The 23,994-nt window shown below is 41.2% G+C and overlaps 1 protein-coding gene across 7 annotated transcripts in view; it reads left to right on the forward strand.

Annotated features, from left to right (window-relative positions):
• TPST1 (tyrosylprotein sulfotransferase 1) overlaps positions 1-17,258 on the forward strand; it is a 74,594-nt gene extending 57,336 nt beyond the window's left edge. For 3 of the 7 annotated variants that reach the window (XR_007770381.1, XR_007770379.1, XR_007770380.1), the window contains 4 exons: positions 6,875-6,925; positions 12,439-12,498; positions 15,177-15,223; positions 16,675-17,258. Coding sequence is in view for 1 of the 7 variants with exons in the window: in XM_050929350.1 (XP_050785307.1) it covers positions 6,875-6,925; positions 15,177-15,194 (69 nt within the window). In the remaining 6 variants the exon portion in view is untranslated. Of the gene's footprint in view, positions 1-6,874; positions 6,926-12,438; positions 12,552-15,176; positions 15,224-16,674 lie in introns of all 7 variants that reach the window. The other 4 variants (XR_007770384.1, XR_007770383.1, XR_007770382.1 and 1 more) reach the window with 4 other exon arrangements.
• Positions 17,259-23,994: the final 6,736 nt, after the last annotated feature.

Genomic DNA, 23,994 nt, shown 5'->3' on the forward strand with positions numbered 1-23,994 from the left:
GATATAGTGTATATTTGTGTAAGGTATGCAGCAATGAGATGTAGCTGTGGAACAGACCAGAATCAAGGCCATGATTGTGCTATAGCTAAGCTGCGAATGGATGGTGTTGGTGACCACAGAAGCATTTCACTGTGTATTTTGGCTTGTGTTCTTTGCTCTAACTTTTAAACTGAAAAGAACAAAAACAAAATTACATCTTAGAATACAAGAACCAAGTCAGTGGTTCTCAAACTTTTCTCTGGGGACCCAGTTAGAGAAAATAGTTGATGTCCGCGACTCAACGGAGCTGGGGATAAGAGGTTTGGGGTGTGGCCCAGGGCTGGGGCAGAAGGTTGGGGTTGGAAGGAAGGGCTGCGGGTGGGGCCGGGAATGAGGGGTTCAGGGTGTGGGAGGGGGCTCTATGCTGGGGCGGGGGTTGGAGTGTGGGAGGTGGTCAGGGCTCTGGGCTGGGGGTGCAGGCTCTGGGGTGGGGCTGGGGATGAGGGGTTTGGGGTGCAGGAAGGGGTTCCAGAATTGGGGGGGGCTCAGAGCTGGGCCAGGGGTTGGGGTGCAGACTTACCTCTGGCAGCAGCGCAGCCGGAGTGCAGTGGCTGGCTTCCCGCCTGTCCTGGCACCGCAGACCATGCTGCATCCTGGAAGTGGCCAGCAACAGGTCCGGCTCCTAGGCAGAAGCGTGACTCTCACCCACAGGCACTGATGTGGAGTCTGTGCTCAGGGCGGGGACAGCGCGTGGAGCCCCTTAGCCTCCTGCCTAGAAGCCGGACCCACTGCTGGCTGCATCCAGGGTGCAGCACAGTGTCAGAAAAGGTAGGCACTAGCCTGCCTTAGTTGGGCAGCACCCCAACGGGACTTTTAACGTCTCGGTCGGTGGTGCTGACCAAAGCAAGTTGACCCAGTACTCGGCCATGATCCACAGTTCAAAAACACTGTTCTAAGTGGTCACCCATGAGAGAGGGGTTTCCTTGAAGAACCAAATCTCCTGTGACTCCTTTGGTATAGTTTGTTTGTTTGTTGTTAACTTTCTTCTTTGAGCTTTTTAGATGTAGATACGCCACTGCCTCCATTCTCTCCACAGGAATGTCTGTATGGTTTGGAAAAGAGAAATTAACCCTGATTAATAATAAGATATTGAGCTGTTCACCACTGGAGTATAAGTTTAATTACTATAAGTTGCCATCTGGTGACTGTTCAGTGACCTATGTTAAATGAGTTTTGCTTCTTTAGTTCCTACTTGCAGTCTGCAGTGTGATTTTTTTTTTTTTTTTTTTGCTTATCTAAAATAGTTTCTTAAAATATTTGTAAACACCTGCTTTTAAAAAAGGTTAAAAGGCTTTGTTATAGGTATGCTTTACGAGACAAATTCTACAATGGAATTTGCAGTAGTTTATAAAATAAAATGAAACAAAATCGATTTTCTTGTACATGTAAATTGCTGCCATGCTGTTTTGTATTGGGACAATTGTTTTCTGAAATTGCTGTAGGAACAGCCCCAGCTTGTGGATTTTATTATGGAGATTTTTATCCAGAAAACAATCCATCGCAAAGTGGAAGATTCAGTATATTTCTGAAACTTTTATTTCTGAAAATATCAGGTGCCAATTCTCTTCTTAACTTCTTTAATATTCCGCTGAATATTAGTTGCTTGGAAATCTTAACAGTGACTGTGATCACACAGTTAAAATATTGGCATAGTAACAGATTTAATTTAAGAAGATGAAATGATTCCATTTAAAGTAAAACATGACACCCTTCTCTAATGTCTTCGCCTTCTCTGTTGACCCCACATGACTGAAGAAGTGGTTTTGACTGGCATTTGAAGAAGCAGTTCCCAAATCTCCTTGCATAGTAGATTGCCATAATACAGGATCTTGATCAAGACACAAGGGGGAATAAACCACAGACATGTCCTGCTCTCTCACATGAGGCATTTAACTGGTTCCATTGTGGAATTACAGGACTCCCACCATATCACCAATAGCTGAGGGTAGACCTGCCTAGACCAACCTCTAGGATTTAGCCCTGGTCTATACTACGAGTTTAGGTTGAATTTAGCAGCGTTACATCAATTTAACCCTGCACCCGTCCACATGATGAAGCCTTTTTTTTTTTTTTTTTTTTTACTTGAAGGGCTCTTAAAATCGATTTCTGTACTCCTCCACCGATGAGGGGACTAGCGGTGAAATTGACCTTGCCGGGTCGAATTGGGATAATGTTGTCGCAATTGGATAGTGTTGGCCTCTGGGAGCTATCCCAGAGTGCTCCATTGTGACCACTCTGGACAGTGCTCTCAGCTCAGATGCTCTGGCCAGCTGCCCAGGGACACCCGAGTAGCTGCTGGTGCAGTTGGCCCTGGAGTGTGGCTGGCTGCAAGGCCGCCTGAGCAGTTGGCTGCAGAGCTGCTCCAGCAGTGGCAGGGGAAATGTTTTTATACAAATTACTAAATTAAATACATTATTTCGCTACAACTACAGCTCATTTAATTATAAGTCTGCTTCTGTAAAAACTAGTGATGGTGCCATATGCTGCCATATAAGAAACAGAGAAATTGTAAAGAAGAAAGATGCTGTATGTTGCACATTCTGGCCAAGACTCTTGTAGAACTCTCTGGAGGTGCAGTACACAAGGTGAAGCTGAGGGCGAGAGTCAAAGATGGTTTATAGTCCTCTGATTTTTCTGGGCTTCTCTGGGAGCCAAAATGGCACCTGTGTAACTTAGCATCTTGGCAGCCATTCTAAGTTATGGCATCTTCCTCAGGTCTGCATCTGGTTTGCAGCACAAGCCAGAATGGCCCTATATTGGAGTTTACAGGGATCAGAGCAGGGCTAACTATGGCTGCACAATACTGTAACTATGTTGGGTGAATGTCATCTGGCCCTGTTAACCTCTACTAGGATGGAATAGAGAATCTCAACCATTTTGATACCTAAGAAAAATTGGTGGATAAATCTGATGCTTCTAGAAAAGCTTAGCCCCCACCTCTCCTCACCGTGATGAGTAATTAACAGACAGGTCAGCAGCCTCAGAAAAGCAATATCTCATTTTTCCTTTCAAGCTTTTTTTCAATAAACCTTTTTAAGAACTTTACAAGGAAACCATTAATGTTAGAGTTCCATCCTGCTTCCAAAGACTGCATGTAGTTTACTTCTGGCTCTTTTTAAAAAATTGCCAAATTGTATGAAATTCAGATATACTGTTGTAAAACCCCACCCAGTAGCCAGTGTGTGCTTGTATATTTTGCACACTGTTTAAGTAGAATCCTATTCAGGCAACTCTCCAGTTCCGTGAGGATTGCATGTTTTCTGCCATCTCCTTGGGAGAGGTTAGAGGAATTGAGTGATTTGTATGAGAAAATAGAACAAGTTTATAATAGATGTCCATATTTTGAAGATCTTTAACAAACCTCTGGGGGAGGGGCGGGGAAATGGTATCTAGGTAGGTTTCCTGACTTAAGAAGGTAACTTTGTTCAGGGCAACAGGTTCTGCATAAACTAACTTTTTTTTATTAAAACTTATAAGTGTTGTTTAGATCTTGAACTGGTAGTGCCTAAAAGGAACTAGAGCTGCAAATATTGAAATACAAGGTACATCCTGTTTTTTGGCTGTCTCACTTGTACAATGCATGTATTAGTATGAAAGAGTCTATGTAAAAACCCTCCCAAATTCCTAATTTTTAAAAACTCCTAATCAAATCTCCTCTTGCATTATTTTTGGACAATGTTGCAGTATTGGTGCTTTTTATGTAACATCACATGGGCAGTTTGGTTTCGATTATCTGTTTTGTGGATAAGAATTCACATGGTAGGAAACTGACTGTTCATGACAGATGGGAGCAAAGAATCTCCTAGGTTATGAATATTTAAAATGTCTGTCTGAACCAAAAGTAGTTTTTCTTCAGTATCTACATTACAAAAATGAAGCATGTAGCAAATTACAGTATCACTTTTATCTGCAGTAATCTGATCTGCTGTGCCCAATTATGCTTATGGAAAATTGATAATGCTGTGTGACTAGAGGCTTTGTTGCACCTTTGACTCTACCATAATATTAAAATACTATCTAAGAAGGATTTGTCTTTGGTAGTATGTGAATAATTGCACAGCTGTCTTCCAGGTGCCTGTTGCTGTATCTCTGTTGCATGAGAATTTTATTTTGTCAAATTTTTAACATTGTACACTGAACTGACCAAATAAAACATTGCAAAATATAACAGGGAGAGAATTATATCTGCATTAAAATCCTGACCCAAAACTATTATTAATCCTGTTTTTAAATGGGCTCCTTTTCATTAAACAAGTATTGAGTAACATAGTGGTGCTTGGACTATATCGACTTTTTAACCTGCAGGTTGGAATATTTACTCCCTCACAGAAGCTCAGTACACTGAGTTAATTAGCGTTTGGGCATTTTGGAAGTAACTGAGCTGATCATTGTGACTTTCGTGGCTATTAGTCTTTTCCACTTTTTGCTAATTTTCACTGATGTAACAAATCTCTATATTGTTTTCATGAGCTATGTTTTCTTCTACTAAAAAATCACGTTAATATGGAACTTCATAGCCTAATGCTTCTGAGGCAGTTCAATTTATTTCATGGATGTGAAATTAGCCAAAATGGTTTCATGTTGTGGATAGGTGAATAATTGTTTGTAGTATTAATGTGACAACATTGTTGATGCATCACTTTATTAGCTGCTGTCTAGAGAGATGAGCTTCATTTTAACGGCATAACTAAAAGAGAAAAATCTGAAGTAGTCTGCTGAACTCAGACGTTTACAATACATTTGGATCTCATTGACCACATGCTGAATTTTTGACCAATGAAGCTTTCATTAACGTTATTGTGGGAAGCTATGGTTATTATGGGAATGGCTTCAAGAATGTGAATGAGAGCTGTGCCTATCATTGTGGATTAGCATTGTTCTTCTATCTTTGTCCACTCCTTTTGAGATAACAACTTTTAAGGTTTTGCAACTTCTATAGATGATTCCTTGCTCCCTGGTTATTTTTTTTAGTAAAGTCTGGATCATTCATTGCATATGTTTAACCAGTCTAGTTATGGAAATAGAGTAGTGAAAGCTCCCAGCTTGCTTAGTCTATTCAAAATGAATCATATTGTTTAATGTTGCAGTCATGTTTGGGGTGAATTATTTTGCAGACAGGAAACTCTGAGCTGACTCAGCTTCAGCGACAAGGCCACTGCAGTGTACTGACATAGTAATTATTTCAGAGACCGTTCTGCTCCTAATGTGAGCTCAGAAATCAGTGTAAGATATTGCAGACTTTATCTAGTTTAGACCCCCATTCAGACCAGACAGGAAACTGTCAATTCTGTAGATGCAAGATCCTTCTATTCAATATTAGCCATGTCAGGATAACCTACTGCAAATTGTACTTAATTCCTCTTTTATTTTTAAACTCTAATTAATAATTGGTTTTAATTTTGGAGAGATTTTTGCATGGCACCGCATAGTAGGGAAAGACAGATTTAAAAAAGACAGTTTTATATTGGTATATAGCTAAGTTAATATATAGTGAATAAGGTATATCGGACTTACATCAAGCATAATTTGTACCCTGAGAACTTCAAAAGTAGGATAAATTATAAGATTTTTGCCGTGTATTAACCTAGTGCATGTTTCTTAAATAAAAATTGTATTAAATGCCATTTACTTCTCACTCGAACAGAACAATCAGTCAATACGTGACGTTATTGTTTGTATTACTATAGTCCTCTGGGCTCCAGTCATGGACTAGGCTGCCATTGTGCTAGGCACGGTACAAACAGAACACAAAAAGATGGCCCATGCCCCAAAAAGCTTCCAGGCCAAGTGTAAGACGAGAAATAAACATTTGGGTACAGACAGATTGGGGAGCATAAGAAAAAGCTACAGTGCTTGTCAGCATGATAGGCAGTGGTCTCAGCACATCAGCAGCTTAACTATTCTCAGGCTTTTTGTAGGCACCATGGAGTTATAAGCTGGAGAATGTGTGTTAAGATGTAGAACTGGATCAGACGAACACACATTCTCATTCATGAATTAAAAGGAGAATTTCTAAAATAAGAAGTGCCACAACCTGATGGATAAAAATCAATGATTTAAAAGAAAATACAATCATTTTTATTTAAATCAGATTTTCAAAAGTTTAAATTGTTTTATTTTTTGAAATAAACATATTTAAAATTAAATTAGAATTTGACAATCTATGTTAAGGCTTAAATTTACTATAATCTATTAATTATTTAAATATCAAATATAATATTAACAAGTACATTTTTGAACTTTGTGACTAAGTATCTGGAATCAGAGCTTACTGAAGTACTAAGCCAATTATTCAGGAGTAGGCTCTTCTGGAGGTGGAGAGAGAATATTTTCTTCATTTCAGTTTATTCAACTAGTTTGGTTCAATGACTACTACATTCAAAGTTAACAAATCATTTGGGAGTTGAAAAAGCAGGAAAGCTTGTTTTCCTTTTCCAATCTATGAACAAAAACTAGTTGTGAGAATGAGATCTACTAGTTCTTAAAAGAAGCCTAAATTTAGTGTAAAGTCTATATTTAGTTGCAAATCAACATGTTTTAGTGGTTACCAACTGATGGGACTCAGCTTTTTTTTTAGGAAAATAGCTAAAAATTACAAATGCAAAACACGATTACAGTAAATTATTTAAATCAAGGTTTCCTGTTTGCTCATTTAAATCTTGATTAAAATCGTTGATTTAAATCAATCCTCCATGCTCCAGGCATGTCTGATTAGCATGACTAGTTCCAGATGACCCAGACTAACCTATCTTTTATTGAACAGAATTCCTGTTAGCAGTTTGAACATAACATAATGATAGCATCTGTTTAAATTGTACTGTTTTTTTCCCCCCAGGTCTATAAAGGTGAATTTCAGCTTCCTGATTTTCTTAAAGAAATGCCTCAGGTACAGTATTGGATTATTTTCCTTCTCTCTGGTGAAGTAATATGGAGAAAGTGTGTGAATGCAAGAGAGATGTGATAGAAATCTTTATTAACAATCCCTTTATAGAGAACTGATATTTGCATTTCAGTGTGATTATATATGGTTGAGTCATAGGTAATATGTCCTCCTATGAATAGGTAGGCATTCCATGACAGAAGCTGATAGTAAGACTGGTCAGATTTGTGAAGCCACATAGTGCTTCATTTCCCTCTGAAGGAATGCTTAAATATCTGAGTTTACAGAACTTTCGAGAATTCCCTCATCTGGATTAATGAAGTATGTGCCATAAACTGGGAATTGTATATAGTTTGTCCCACTGTCTAGAGTAATTTGATTTTTTTCCCGTCTACATGCTGGGGCCTTCTTGTATCCTATTTTTAATATTAGTTCCATGCCTACTTTTTCTACTTGATGTCTTGTTTGCTAGTGGGCGATAGAAAACTGAGTGCCTACTAGATTTCCCACAGAGCTCGGGATCTTCATTGCTCTTCTCCTGCACGGTCATAGAGAGTCCTAGCGTCCCCACACTATTCCTGAGCCTGTTTGCATCTCTGGTATGGAATGTAGCACGCTGCATCCAAACTAGAGAGGAGTCCAAGACAAAGTGCCAGATCCAAACATTCCTGGAAGCTTGGGAAACTTCAGATCTGAACTTTGCCATTCAGGCCAAGTTTCATTCTAAATACCTCTAAATGGATTGTTGTGTATTATTGTTGGTAGTAAAGAAACGTAATTTGCTATCAGTTGCCTTGTTCTGAAAGGTTCTAAATCAAGTATAGGGCAGATAGCGAGGCTATCTCCAGAGTGTTTTGCCACACTTCAGTAAAGCAGTACAGTCCTGGGCAGTAAAGATAAGTTATCTCATCATTTACTAAGAACATTGAACTAGTTAATATACTTCACAACTTTAATTCTAATTCTAATTGAGTACATTAAGATATAATAATCTCATCAGCTAACTAGTTCAGGGAGTTTTGCTGACCTTGTAATGCAATTACATTTGTTTATTTATTTATTTATAGATAGGGAGGATTATCCTCCCAAAGTAGTCAAGTGTACAGGACTGGCGCTAGGAGTTTGAGTGCCCTAGGAGGACGGCAATTTCGCCGCCCCGCGTGCTGGTCCCGCGGCTCCGGTTGAGCTGCCACAGTGGTGCCTGCGGAGGGTCCGGTGCTGCGCGGCTCCAGTGGAGCTGCCGCAGTCGTGCCTGCGGGCGGTTGACCGGAGCTGCGCGAGGAGCCGACTGTCCACAGGCATGACTGCGGCAGCTCCACCGGAGCCACTGACCAGCAGACCCTCCGCAGGCACCACTGCGGCAGCTCCACCGGAGCTGCCTGCCGCCCCCTCCGGCAAAATGCTGCCCACCAATTATTCTGGCGCCCTAGGCAATTACCTAGGCTGCCTAAATGGTAGCGCCGGCCCTGCAAGTGTATTCTATTCTATAGTAATATAATTATGTATTAAGCACTACTAATAATGTGATGCTTGTACATGGCACAGTCCTGTCGTAGAGGGTATTGAAGAGATTAGAAGAGGGGCTATGTGAGCATAATAACTAGAGAAGGTATTTCCTTATAGTTTCAATAACAGACTTGAGGTCCTTCAGACATAAATTGCCAAGAGACTGCCTGATCTAGGTCTGGTATCAATATAAACCCAACAAAGGTTTTCCATTTCTATGTGCAGCATCTCAAATTCTGGGTTCTGTTGCTGGTCTTCTGCTAACAATTTAATTGACCTTTACTTTAATCAAAGAGAAAATAGGACTTAATTCTCAGAATTCCATTAGATTAATATGTAGATGTCTTGTGACTACAAACAAGTTTTAAAGAATTAAGAAATTTAAATAGACTCTCAAACAGATATATTTTTCAACTGGTTAATTTCCATTGAGGAATTGTTGTACAATAAACGTACATGTTATAAAATTATCAACTACATGGTTTTCTTTGCTTTTAATATGGTGAATCTAATGACAAAAAAAGAGAAGACGACTGCATCTAAATGTGCCTCGTCCTAGTCCGTTAATCTGGCATTGAAAAAGCATCATGCAGATTGTGTCACCCAGCAGCAAAACATGCTCACTCGCTTTTACCATGAAGATAGTAAACATATTAATGATATTTTACTTGCCTGTTTTACAAAACCAAAGCAAACCCAAAAGAAAACAAAACATTGTCCCTGATGAGTGAGAATTTTTACAAGGTTGGATTGAAAACAAAAATGGATCATGTTGTTGTTGTAGGAATGCATACAAATTATGGGCTCAGTCCTGACCTAGGGAAAATTCCCAATCACAGTTACATGAGGAAAGGCTATAGCAGGGTGGCCAACCTGTGGCTCCAGAGTCACATGCGGCTCTTCAGAAGTTAATATGTGGCTCCTTGTATAGGCACTGACTCCGGGGCCAACTTTCCAATGTGCCAGGAGTGCTCACTGCTCAATCCCTGGCTCTGTCACAGGCCCTTCTCCCACTCCACCCCTTCCTGCCCCGTCCCCTGAGCCTGCAGTGTTCTCGCTTCTCTCTCCCCCCCTCACCCCCTTGGAACCTCCTGCATGCCACGAAACAGCTGATCAGGAGGTGTGGGGAGGGAGGGGGAGGCGCTGGTCGGCAGGGCTGCCGGTGGGTGGGAGGTGCTGGAAGCCGGGTGAGGGAGCTGATGGGGGGCTGCTGATGTATTGCTGTGGCTCTTTGGCAATGTACTTTGTTAAATTCTGGCTCCTTCTCAGGCTGGCTACCCCTGGGCTATAGGGTGGGACCCCTGTAATTGGTAGCACTTCTGGTGATGTATCTATGTACGAAGTGCTTGAGATACCAAAGGCTGGAATTGCTTGTCATTATTATCTTAGGGCTTGTTCATGAAAAATTAGTTAGAATAATACAAAAGTTAAGTTGAAAAAGATCTAACATTAATGTGATTCCGCCCTATAGAAACAGAGAGAGGAATAGCTGTGGAGAGGTGGGAGATGAATTGATGGGGGCTGAACTGAGCGGGGTGGAGGCTGATGGGGTGGGCATCTGAACTGAATGAAGGGGTCTGAACTGATAGGGTGGGTGCTGGGGGGGCAAACTTGTGGTAGGGCTGGGGGACAGGATTAATTGCTGGGGTGGGGGCAGGCATGTTTGAGCTCCTGCAGCAGGGGAAAATACATTTGGCAGAATGGACAACATTAATTGTCACGCCCCCATGCATTGGGGATGGGTAAGTGGAGTTAAAAAATCAAGACGGACTGAAAAAACACAATATAATTTTTTCTATAAAAGTCTCTTGATTTTTAGGGGTGCAGTCATGATTTTTGATTTCTTGAGGTTAGCATTATTACAAAAATGGTGGTTCTAAGAACCTGGGAGCCATAGAGAATTGCATATTTGGGGAAGACCAGGTAATTAGGTAACTCACTAAAACACTTCATCTTTTCCTCCTTCCTCACACTGATGCCATAAAATAATGTGTATTAATGTCTGTCAAAGAAGTGGCAATTTGAAAAAGTTTGAGTACACACAGGACAATGGTTCAGCCCACTGTGCTTATGAAGTTTCATTTCATTCAAGCAGTATTTCCCAAGTGGTGAGTTTCAACCCACGGTTGGGCCATGCGCAGGTTCTAGATGAGTCACAGGTCTGGTGCTAGGAGGAGGGGGTTGGAGAGTGAGCTTGCTATGCAGTCACCCTGTAGCAGAGTCTCCTGTCCCTCATGGCTGGACCTTGCTCTGGCTGTCGCAATCTGGCACATGGGATCCCAGTGCCACACAGGGTTGGCCCGACTATGACAGAAGGGCTCATGGGGTACAGCACCATGGCTGTTTGGCCCAGTCATGGTGAAGGGGTGGCTGAGTCAAACCTGAGTGGTGCTGCGACCCTGCGTGCCTGGTCGCAATGCCCAGAATGGGGAGCTAGGCCCAGCCTCATGTGACAGGACCTGCCACCGTGGGGTGAGTGTGGAGCAGGGTTGCTCTCCAGTCTGCTCCACCCGGACCTCCCTTCTGCCCTGGGCCAGGATTAAGGTTGTGGTGCCAGGTTGTAGGGAGTTGCTGCAGGCTGCCAGTGTCCCCTTTGCAGTGCAAGGAGGAGGGTGGTGGTCTGTGATTTTGGGGATCCCCCATTTGTACCCTGGAAGGGTCAGAAAAATAGACAAAATGGAGTTGGTGGGTGACCTTAGTAAAAAAGCATTGGAGCCAGTGCTCTAGAGGGAGTATTGTCACCCTGTAGAGTATCAGGGCGCTGGTAGTTAGGAAATAGTGACTTTGCTCTCTTACTCAGTTTTCTTATCCTTTTAATAATATACAAGAAAAGCTGAGCTATCCGGCACTTTTCCAGCTGAAAAACTCTATGAACCGGCATTCACGACCTTCATTGAAAGTCCAGTTTATAGTTCAGTTTGCGTGGGGCCAGCAGCATCGGTGGCAGGTATCATAGGCTGGGGGAGGCTGTGCCTCCTCGAACAGACAGGTGTGGCCCCACCCATCTCCAGTCCCACTGCTTCCCACTCTGTGGCTTCAGTGCCCCTGTGTGGTGGCACCTGCCCTCCGGGCCTGGGTGGGGGCTGGGGCCATGGCGCCTCCCCTCCCAGCACTCCAGGGCTGCGGCCACAGCACTGGCACTCCAGGGCAAGAGGTGCTAGCCTGGAGTGGGAGCCAGCGGCTGCAGGGGGGGGTGCAGAAGGCCTCGGGCAGAAGGAGCAGGCTAGGGGCTAGTCTCCTCCAACCAATGGTTCATGCGCTGTCAATGGCTGGCGGGCTCCCTACCTGGCTGTGTGTGGCTCCCTGAAGCAGCGACATGTCCTTGCCGCTCCTAAGCAGAGGCGCGGCTAGGCGGCTCTGTGCGCTGTCCGTGCCCTGAGCAATGGCTCTGCAGCTCCCATTGGCCGGGAACTATGGCCAATGGGAGCTGCGGGGGTGGCGCCTGTGGATGGAGGCAGCATGCAGAGCTGCCTAGCTGCGCCTCCACCTAGGAGCAGCAGGGACACGTCAATGCTTCTGGGGAGCCGCTCAAGGTGAGTGCCACCCAGATACAGCATCCCATACCCTTTCCTGTGCCTCAGCTCCAGCTCCACATCCCCTCCTGCACCCAAACTCCCTCCCTCTTAGTTAACTAGAATTTTTCACTTACTGGCACCCCCCCCAACATTCCAGATAAAAAACCTTTTACTGGACTTGCTTACCTCTTACAGTCATTGGGAAGATTAGTGTGATGTTTGTAACCAGTGTTTCAGAAACTTTGTTCATGCTTTCAGTGTCATACTCTCAGGATAAAAGGATAGGCACATTTTGTAATTCAATATCCAAAAATATAGGAACTAACTATTTTTCTTAAGGATAACTTTTAATTATTCTTGATATGTTAAAACTAGAGATTGAGGAAAATGCACAGAAGAATTTATTGCATGTGAAATTAAACCTTTCGACTTGCCCCATCAGTTCAAATTAAAAATATTTTTTTATTTAAAAACCAAAATTGGTTTCTTTTGTTCCAGCCAAAGAAGACAGTAGAAAGGAAGTCCCGTGGCAAGATAAAATGAACATGGACCAGTAAAGTAGAGTAGCTGTGGTGTCTGTTTCACGTTTTCAGAGCATAAAACTCTTAGCTGTGGGCACCTTCAATCTTTCTGATAAACTTTCTTTATGTGCGATCTCTAACCTGGGCTTTGCTCTGTTACTAGGTGTTTGCCTGTTCTTACATTTTGAACAGTTAGTGTTCATGCTTTGCAAGCTGTGCTTAGCTAATATAAAGCCATGAAGAACCTGACACCACTCAGCTAAATGTGCTGTTGCTCACAGTATTCATAGTATTGCTCAGCTCTCAACTGCTGGCCAAAGTGTCTATTGCAGCTTAAAGGTGAAAAAGTATTGAAATGTCAGATTTTTAGCAGTAGTAGTTCAGCAAACTGATTTGAAGAAGTATGCAGTGGTTAGTTCATAGAACTAAATGATGACAAAGGCTTGTTAAGATACAATATTACATGTGTAGTTGCAGTATATGTAGTACATGTGCACAGTTGTGTCTAAAAGAAAAAGTTAGCAGTACGTACCTGTGTGGTGTTGAATTTCTGAATAGTGGAAGTTAAACTATTTTTAAAATACCTAATAGAGCACAGTAAATAGACATGGTGCTTTATAAACCCTAAACTGTCATGTTTCCTGAAGCCTACAATACTAGTTGTTTAAAAAATAAATAATTCCTATTTTTAAAAAATTGACCTGTTAAGTCAGCAGAATTTGGTCCTTAACTTGCAGCATATGTCTGTTGTGTTCCAAGTCAGATGGTTAAAATGGAACTCTTCCAATTCTTAGTAGTAGAACTGATACAGTTAATTTAAATCTGCTTAATTTAAAAGAGTAAGTTTTATGTTTCTCCAAAAAGAGAGAAACGCATAAACTGAAGTCAGAAAAAAATCTTTAGAGAGATAAAGTAGATGAGGTAATATCTTAGATTCATAGACTTTAAGCCAGAAGGGACCATCATGATCATCTAATCTGACCTCCTGCACGTCGCAGGCTGCAGAGCCTGACTCACCTATTCCTGCAACAGGCCCATACGCTCTGGCTGAGTTACTGAAGTCCTCAAATCTTGATTTAAAGATTTCAGTTTCGGAAAATCTACCATTTATTCTAGTTCAAACCAGCCAGTGACCCATTCCTCATGCTGCAGAAGAATGCAAAACAAAACAAAAAAACCCAAAAAAACATCCAAGGTGTCTACCACATACTTGACCATTACATTGATTACTTCAGAAAAAAAATCGGCTGTGACATCCTTAACAAACATCATGTCTACCGCAATCTCTCCACTGTGGAGAGGATAGCTGTACAGTCTCTAAAAGCCAACCACTATATAGTGATCAAACTAGCAGACAAAGGGGGTATCACTGTAGTTCTCAATTGTGATGACTACATCAATTAGGCCAACTGATAACTCTTGTACACCACCTACCATAAAGAATTCAAAGAAGACCCCATATCACAATTCACACAAGAATTTAAGGATATCATCAAATCCTTCCCCAGGCAACTCCAAGACAAACTATCACTTCATCTCCCACAAACCCACACCAGGGACCTTCTACATGCTTCCCAAGGTACACAGACAAGGGAACCCAGGCACACCCATCGTATCTGACCATGGCACTCTTACTGAAGGAATATCAGGACTCATAAAGTATGCTGAGACCACTCTTTACTCAAAGGACTGACTTCCTTCAGAAACTCCACACCACCACAAACCTCCCTCAGAACACCATACCTGCCACTATAAATGTTGCTTCCCTGTACACCAGTATCCCTCAACACGGCTGCTTCACATATCTATAAGACAATGGACAACATTGAGATAGCTACCTTAAACACATTGCTAAACTCATCCTTTTCCTCTTCATCCTTAACAACTTTACATTCGACAACAAAATCAGCAAAAATGATAAAAGACAAAAATACCCTATCATCCGTGGGTTAACACTTTTCACAAAATGATCACTTCAAATCTGACTTCTCAGTCCTTATCCTTAAAGGAAACCTGCATAATACCTTCAAAAGACAGGCATGGGAGCTTAAATTCATAACTCAGCTAAACACCAAAAATCATGGTCTCAATAGAGACACTGGTTTTATGTCTCATTACAACAGTCTGCAGCCCAGTAACTCTCCTTTGTCCTATGACTGCAGAGATGTTAATTGCCACTTCTGTTTGAGTAGTTTCTTGCAATGTGTTGTCTCCTTATGTTTGACAGTCTGTTCCACCAAGTGTTTAGCTGTGACACTGAGTATCTTTCCCAGATCTGAAAAAGAGCTCTGTGCAGCTCAAAAGCTTGTCTCTTTCACAACAAAAATTGATCCAATAAAAGATACTACCTCACCCACCCTGTCTCTCTCATATCCGAGGACCAACACAGCTACAACAACACTGCATAAAAAAATCTTTGTGATATAGCAGTAGAGTTAGTATGCTTCATGGGCAGTATATGCTAAAAGAATTATAAAGTATATATGATTGCTTCCCTTTTGGAAAATCTGAAGCTGGAGTTGAAATTGCTTCTATTAAATTAGTCTTACTACTTAATATTTTGTTCTGTTGATTGAGTCTTGAGTATAATAAAAAGAACCAAACAACTAAATGGCACTATTAGCGATATTTTTATTTTGTAATGGAAAACAACTAATTTTGTTTTAATTGGTGATAGCATTTTATATTAATATATGTATGTATTTGCTTTAACAGACAGAACCAGTGGAGTAGAATATCGATGGACTTACCTTGCACATAAGGTAATAAAATGGAGTGTCACAAGGTTATCTGCTCCAATTGTTTCAGTTAAGCTGGTTAATTGTGATCTTTTTTTAAAATCTCAAATCATTAATGGAAGCTTCAGAGTGGAAAATTGCATTCTGCATTAATTTATTTGGGGCTTAGGGTGGGAAATAGATGGAAGGTATTTAGTTCAGATTCGAAAGTAATATATTTGAGTCAATTTGGTATAATTCAATATGCTGAGGAGCTGAAAAAGTGTAAATTACATCATTTCAGGATTGCTAGACAACCATACATGATATCACCTCTGAATTTAAACCATTTTCTCTATTCTTGGATTTCTCTGCGCTGTGGTACAGCTGGAAGTACAAAGGAAAATATAAAATGAACAAACTATTTGGCACTTTTTAGTGGATCTTCACATTTTTAATTTGTGTTAAAATTAATATGCAGGTGACATTTGTACATCAAATTGAAATGCATTTTTAACAAGAGAGAGTTTTTTAGAATAAACTTTTTATATTTTTAAAAACAGTTCTTTGGCTAAAGAGTGGGATAAGAAATGACCAAAAAAAGAGAGCTAATCTTATGTTTTTTGTCTATAGTGTTCCATACATCCTGAAGCAGCCACAGGAAAATTGTATTTCTTTGATGAAAAATGGCCAGGATAGGGAATGCATATTTTAGAGCACTTTGTACTGGGACAATGGTGAAGGCATTACTGCTAATGCTATAATCAATAAGGAGTTTATTTTTAGAGCACTCCTTGCTTAAAATATTCTGGGTGCCCAGCAAAATGCAACATCCATCTTAAATTAAACCAAGGCAACATAGTGTTTATAAATAAACAAATAGCACATGTACACAAAAGGATTATGTTGCATTATAAAGAAATAAATTCTGCTTGGGAAACATTCTTAATTTAGAAATCTATGTGGAAAGCATTCATGTAGTATTACATAAGAAAAACATTTAAAACTTTTATGTCTCAGATAATCTTACTTTCATAAATAATTGGCATTGGAGTTTGATTTAGTGCTGTTTTTTACGTTCCAAAGCAGCAAAATCTCCTTGAAAGAATCCTCAGAAGCAATTTCACTGTCAATTTATGATGGAAGAGAAAGTTGTTAATAAAAAGAAATAATTTGCACTATATAGCTAAAGGGTTTATTGAAAGTATACAGAGATAAAAAGCTTTTCACTGTCTTTGCCTTACAAATGACTTACTTCCGACAAGGTTTCATGCTTTAAAAACATCCATATGGGGTTGAAGGAAAGGTTCGAGAGTGGCTGTGCCTAGCTTGGATGGTAATTTTGGACCAGTTGAGATTGTTGCCATTCCAATTGTGAATTAGTCTTTGTATTTATGAAAATGTGTGGGGCTGCAAAATGAATTTTAACAAATAAAATGAGTGCACAAATTCTAACCTGTTCAATTATTATTTTCTCTTTGACATGACATTATAAGGTCCGTTCTACCGAGATCAGTGAGGTGTACCGCTCATGGCCTGCTTTTTTCGAATCTTCTCCCATTTGCCTTCAGACTGTGTTTTTTGTTTTGTTTGGGGCTTTTTGTTTGGTGGTTTGTTTTTGGTTTTTTGTGAGCACACTTAAACCTGTAACAATAAAAGCACTTTTCTGATATGGTGAACACTTTCACTGATGATGATGTACTGTGTTACATTTATATAACTGTTTCTACAGTTTGAAAATGAAATTAAAGCAAAATCTGGCCTATGTTGAAACTGCTATTCTGTCTATATCTTTGTTTAATTCCAGAGCTTAATTTTAAAGGGTTTGTAAAAATGGTTTGTGAAACATTTGGAATTTAAATGTATGAAATTTTGTAAAAGTGGCCTGTGCTTGTCCTCATTTGTGTTTTTTGGTAGAACAGTTGAGCCTGTTTTCAATTTTATGGATATGGAAATTGTTAAATATCTTTCTTTTAATTATTTAAAAAAATCATTTCTGAGATGTTGATAAATTACATGTACATTTACAATGCTGTGATCTTTTGTATTTTATTTTTCAAAATAAATGCTTTAAATGTGATTTTTTTTGTTTTGAGTTATTAATGCAGCTTTTAACTTGAAGATCATCATGCAGAAGCAAGGTGTTACTGTACCATTCAGGTGAATAGCTGTAATAATGAAAGATACAAACTGATGCCCTGAGATGACAAACATTTATGTATGTGCTTAACTTTAACGTGTGACCAGTAGGAGTACTCATGTTCTTAAAGTTAAGCACATGGAGATTTGCAAGATTGGGGCCTAATACACTTCTACCCCGATATAATGCGACCCGATATAACACGAGTTTGCATATAGCACGGTTACCCTGGGGCTCTGGCAGTGGGGCTGAGGCAGCGCTTTAAAGGGCCCGGGGCTCTGGCTGCTGCGGGGAGCCCCGGGCCCTTTAAATCTCTGCTGGAGCCTTGCTGCTGCTACCCTTGGGGCTCCTGCAGCGGGGCTCGAGCGGTGATTTAAAGGGCTTGGAGCTCTAGCTGCTGTGGGGAGCCCCAGGCCCTATAAATCACCTCTGGAGCCCTGCCACTGCTACCCCGATATAACAGAGTTTAACCTATAACATGGTAGAGATTTTTGGCTCCTGAGGACCATGTTATATTGGGATAGAGGTGTATATTGGAATTTTGTTTCCGCATATGTAAATCCTGTTTTTCTATGTGTATTTCCAGCATGAACTAGCTTGTTTATTGATTTAGCGCAGGGATGCTAAACTAATAAGATACTAGTAAATAATTTATAAAGTAGGTTAAATAAGTATTTTCTTTACCAAGATTCCTCTAATAAACAGTATAAAGCCTGTCTTCTATAAAACTATTATTCTCCACTGATAATAATTCAAGAACCTTTGAAATGTCATTTATACTTTTTCCCCACCCAGAGGAAGTTGCCTGGGTGGTTGTGTGACAGCTGAGTGGGAGGATCTTTGTACTACAGTTACAGGTGCTTATTAAAAATTATAAATGTCTCACCAGAATATTTTAAGAACTCTGTCAAGGCATTAGTCATCATTTTGAAAATGCACTTAGCTTGGTTTTCCTGTCCCTTTAAAATTAGCCGTTTATCTTGGAGGGGGATCCAAAAACAAGTTTGCTCTTGAACATTTTGAACTTTTTGTTCATAAAGTATTGAAATGTAAATTATACTGCTAAAAGTAGATGATTCGTCATCAAATCTTGTCTGGCAAAGTATTTTAAGAATGATTATTCAGAGGAATTTTTGTCTGTGCACTAATTTATTTCCTGATCAATTGATTGAAGTTTTAAAGTTTGCAGATGTCTTCACTCTACCCTCAGATATTGTGGCCTCTCATCAGAATTTTTTTCTCTGTTTACCCTAACTCTGTCCCTTTATTGTGGATGAGAGGGACAGATTAATTTGTTTATTTTTATTGGCAGCTTAGGGAGTTTCCTTTCCTTTTAGTGCAGTGCAAGTAATTCAGTTTGAAATAGTTAAATGGGATCTAGTCTTACTTTTTAAAAATCTATATTGAAGGACATTTTTATAGATGCAAACAAGGAGTGAGGCATGTTTCTTTCACAATTGTTGAGTTGATTTGCTATGCTAAATGTGCAAGTAAAATTCTTCTGTTCCTGATAGCTTAGTACAGTAGAGCCAAAGAGAAAACAGAGCATCCCCTAGTGACAGAATAGAGAAGTGCTGCTTTTTAATTTCTGGGTCTCTACAATCTGTTAGTAAAGTAGAGGATAAAACCAGTTTTGTCTTGAAAATGGTCTTTATTTTTTTCAGATTGCTATCAAACTGTTAGTCTTTTCTGAAACACAAATCCTCTGATGTTAGTCGCAACCTTCTTTTCTCTCCTGAGCAACAGACTTTTTTTTTTTGGCAATGTTCTGGTATTTAATTATAATTGCTGCATTACATCTAAATTCATGTACTTTAGAGCAGCGATCCATTACATATGTTTGTCAATTTAAACACATGAAATGGTTTAGGATCTTTTAGAATGAAAAGCTATATAAACATAAGCATTAACAGCTAAAAATGTACAACTATAAACATTGTTATTGTTCCTAAAAGCTTCATTACTTAGTGTCCATCAGACAGATAATGAATACTATTCTGTATTATCAAATGTTTGACTTGTATGTTTTTCTTCAATTCCTTTCTCCTTTAATAGCTTATTCATAGAAATGTTGGATTGGAACTTCAGAAGGGACCTTAGGAGGTCATCTAGTTCCTGTCAATTACCTTGTGCTGAGGCAAGAGCAAGTATATCTTACACCATGCCTGACAGGTGGTTGAGTATAGCCTGTTCTTTAAAAATACCCTTCAGTGATGGGGATTCCACAACCTCCCTTGGAATCCTATTCCAGTGCTTAACTATTCTTGTAATTAGAAAGCTTTTCCTAATATCTAACCTATATCTCCCTTGCTGCAGATTAAGCTGATTACTTCTTGTCATGCTTTCAGTGGACACAGAAAACAACTGATCACCAGCCTCCTTTTTAACCGCTCTTAATATATTTTGAAGACTGGTAGCAGGTCCCACTTCAGTCCTCTTTCCTTAAGACTAAACATGTTCAGGTTTTTTTACCCTTTCCTCGTAGAGCAGTTTTTTAAAAACCTTTTATTTTGTTGCTATGCTCTGGACTTTGTCCAATTTGTCCACATCTTCCTTAAAGTCTAGTGCCCAAAATTGGCCACAGTACTTGAGCTGTGGCCTCACCAGGGCCAAGTAGAGCTGAACAATTACCTCTTGTGTCTTATGTATGACACTCCTGTTCAGGCATCTCAGAATATGTGCCTTTTTCACAACTGCATCACATTGCTGACTCATACTCAATTTGTGATTCACCATAACCACCAGATCCTTTCCAGCAGTATACTGCCTAGCCAGTTATTCCTCATTTTGTATTTGTCCAATCTAAAATATTTTGTGGCCTGAAGTATGAATGAAAGAGCTGTCATTGATTATGCAGTGAGTGATATAGAATATTCATGATTCTACCTGATGGCTATTTAAAAAGGCTCTTACGGTGTATGCTGCCTTTTTGGTGGCCTGTTTGAAGTGAGTTGGTGGTTTCAGCCTATGCAGGTTCCAAGTGGACAGGTGGCCACAGCACAAAATGCATCACCACAGTTAGTTAGTGCTAATGAGCATAAGAATGGCCATACTGGGTCAGACCAAAGGTCCATCTAGCCTAGTATCCTGTCTTCTGACAGTGGTCAATGCCAGGTGCCCCAGAGGGAATGAACAGAACAGGTAATCAAGTGATCCATCCCCTGTCACCCATTCCCAGCTTCTGGCAAACAGAGGCCAGGGACACCATTCCTACCCATCCAGGCTAATAGCCATTGGTGGACCTATCCTCCATGAACTTATATAGTTCTTTTTTGAACCCTGTTATAGTCTTGGCTTCACAACATCCTCTGGCAAGGAGTGCCACAGATTGACTGTGTGTTGTGTGGAAAAAATACTTTGTTTCATTTGTTTTAAACTAGCTGCATATTAATTTCATTTGATGACCCCCTGGTTCTTGTGTTAAGAGGAGTAGATAATAAGTAGATAATACTTTCTCCACATCAGTTGTGATTGTATAGACCTCTATCATCTCCCCTTTAGTTGTCTCTTTTCCAAGCTGAAAAGCCCCCGTTTTATTAATCTCTCCTATGGCATCTGTTCCGTACCCCTAATAATTTTTGTGGCCTTTTTCTGAACCTTTTCCAATTCCAATATATCTTTTTTGAGGTGAGGAAACCACATCTGCATGCAGTATTCAAGATGTGGGCGTACCATGGTTTTTTATCAAGATATGAGCATACCATGGATTTATAGCAGTCTATTAGCAATGCCAACTCCCTCTACCCTTTCTCAACCCTACTTTTTAAGGCACATTGGCAGAGAACTAATGAAGAGAAACTATCACCTATGATTTGTCTGGACTTCAGATTACATTCTTTAAAAAGAAGGGGTAGTTGCAGGCTTTAGCACAATGTGCATCATCAATCAGCATCAAAATGTACAAAGGCTGTAAATAAGGGTCTTCCATTTGTCCTCTTAGTTGTGCTGCCATTACTTCATGTTACTTTCAGATGCCTTTTCAGATAGGGTGACTTGGAAAAGAACTATGTGAAATTATATTTTGAAATCCAGTTTATCATGCAAATGTAATAATGCCTAAGAAAATGTAAGTATACAGTGTGTGTATGTGTAAAGCTTTTTCAGGCACTAACTGTTAACAAATAGGGAGGCCGGGTAACAGGTCTAAATCGCCACTGGTCAAGAACCCGGCAGGCGAGGTGAAGTAGGGTGCAGGTGCTGCTTTTTAAGATGTATTCTGCAGGTGCTATCCTGGCTCTGTTTCTGCAGCGCCGTTTTAGGGCTTGCTCCCTCGCTGTGCCCGGCTTCTCTCGTTGCTTTACTTCCCTCCTTGGTGCCTGGGGGCGACCGCGCGCTGCAGCAACACCAGTCCCGCCCACACGTTTCAAAAGGCAAGTGAGCGGTGGAGCGCGAGCCCCGGCCCCCGTTCCAGGGGAAGGAAGGGGGCTCACAGGCCCCGCCCATCCGGGGACAGGCCACGCCCCCTCCTCCGGTCCTGCCCTGCGGCCGGTCGGAGGAGCGCGTGACGCGGCACGTAGAGCGAGAGGCGGGGCCGCGCATCCCTTCGACGGCCTCCGCAGCCGGGGGGCCGCCAGCGCAGGTGAGGGGGGGGCGCTCGGCGGCCCCGTCCGGTGGGGGGCGAGGGGCACCCTCGGCTCCAGCTGGGTCTGCCCAGCCACAGCCCGTCTCCGCCCAGCCAGGGGCCGTGCCCCATGGGGGCTGGGGGAGCGTGTGCCCGGCCTCCCCCGCAAGGGGCTGTGGCAGACTCAGCAGTGAGGGGGCGGGCGGGCACCCGGGACGAGGGGACAGCGAATGCACATCGCTGGTTATTGCTCCAACCCCCGTGGGGGTGGGGGCTTGTTTCTAGCTGGGCTCCCTCAGACAGGGCTCCTGAAACGTGGAAGATCTGTGCGGAGTCTCCCCTCCAGTCCCCAAAGCCTGGAGCTGCAGCCCCACTGCATAAAGGTCACTGTTCACCTGCATATACCTGTGGGGGGGAGGTTCCTGTGGTGCAGTCAGTGCCTTTCTCCACCTGGATGTGATCCGAGTCATTTGCCAGGGATGTTTTCTGTCTTGTGAGAGTGTGATACCTGCAGCCAGATGGGTAGATCCAGAGGTGCTTTTCTAATTGCTTAAAAAAATTAAAAGGTAGACACCTAGGTGTCTACCCATGTGGTGATGGATGTAGTTTTGGCAGGTAGCTGTTTATTTTGCTTCTTAAAAAGCTGTCACCTCCAAGCATCTAAGCGAGGAAAGTTGCAATAGGATCTGACAAAATCAAAATTGAAACTCTATAGGTCTAATTGAAACACAGAGCAAAATTCTTCAGCTGAGACCAGTACTCCAAAAACTGCCTTAAAATTGCTGCCTGGCAAGTGGGAAACACTCCCTCGAGAGACCTGGTCGGGCTGGAACAGGTGTCTTACAAACAAAAAATAGGTTACTTTGGACTATTGCCACTAGGTGGCATAAGAATGGCTGTCACAGTACGCTGGCCCATTCCTGACTCTTACAAACAGTGCTGCACCTAAAGATTGTAAGTGTCAATCTGTCAGGTGAGAAAAATAGCTTTGTAGGGAGAGCTGTGGAAGGGGACAATGTGCAGGCTTCTGGTGTTAATTATTGTTTCTGTCAGCAAATACAGAATGGGCAATACACACAGGCAGACATCAACTGTTCTCTGGCATCCTCTGGTTAGTTTGGATAACCTCTACTTCTCAATGCAATTTCCCACTTGAGGGGGTTACTGCTGGTGATGCTGCTTCCAGTCATATCCACCTACACAATATATCTTAGTTTCAAACTGCTCCGCCTGGTCCAACCAGATAGAATTAATTCATGGTATGTGTGCAGGATAACCTTTTGTCTTTTGCTAAGCATGTCTCATGTACCCCGGCCTTTACATTCACAATCAGTTATATTACTGATGTGGTAAGCAGAATGCTACAAATCAGTTTAACGTGTCGGGTTCTTTTGCTGTTTGAGAATATTCTCCCACTTATTTGGGGGCTTTCCTTTCTCAAAGTATGATAACGCTTCTTCCCCAATTTCTCTTCTCTGCTCAATACACACAAAACCTTGACTATATGAGTCTCATTTCAAAAGTTACTCCTGATCTTCCAGTAGGCATGCATAGAGTTCTGTCCCTGCAAAAACCAAGATTCCATTGAAATCTACTAAATCCTCCTAAAATTCGGCACAGAATACTTTTTTTACGTTTGAATAGCCATGCTCTGGAAATAGCATTGTAAAATGAACAGGCTAACTGATCCCTTGGGTTGACTTCACAAATGATGCTGGATTATACACTGTTTGTTATATCATTTTTTATGTACATAGCTTCACTGACACCACATCTCAGGAGTGCTCTGCCTCAGAAACAGTTATTTAAACCAATCTGAAAAGAGCTGAGAAAACAGCAGTTGTGGTAGCAGTTGCATGAAACACTACACATACTCCTCCTTTAATCTGGTAATAATCGAAGGTGAGACAGTACTAGGAATGTTGTCCTCCCTAGAGAAGGAAGCAAAACTAGCAAGACAGGCTCATTCAGTAACTCTGAGATTAGAAAAAACACGTATCTAGGGGGAAAATGTCAGCTAACAAGTTATGGAAAAGTAATCTTGTCCTTAAGTGGAACGGCAGTTTGTAAATTGAGAGGATATTCTTCATAATTGGATTAATTAGAAGAGACAAA

The sequence above is a fragment of the Gopherus flavomarginatus genome, chromosome 19 (genome assembly GCF_025201925.1).
Source record: "Gopherus flavomarginatus isolate rGopFla2 chromosome 19, rGopFla2.mat.asm, whole genome shotgun sequence".
In the NCBI taxonomy this organism is placed as follows: domain Eukaryota; kingdom Metazoa; phylum Chordata; order Testudines; family Testudinidae; genus Gopherus; species Gopherus flavomarginatus.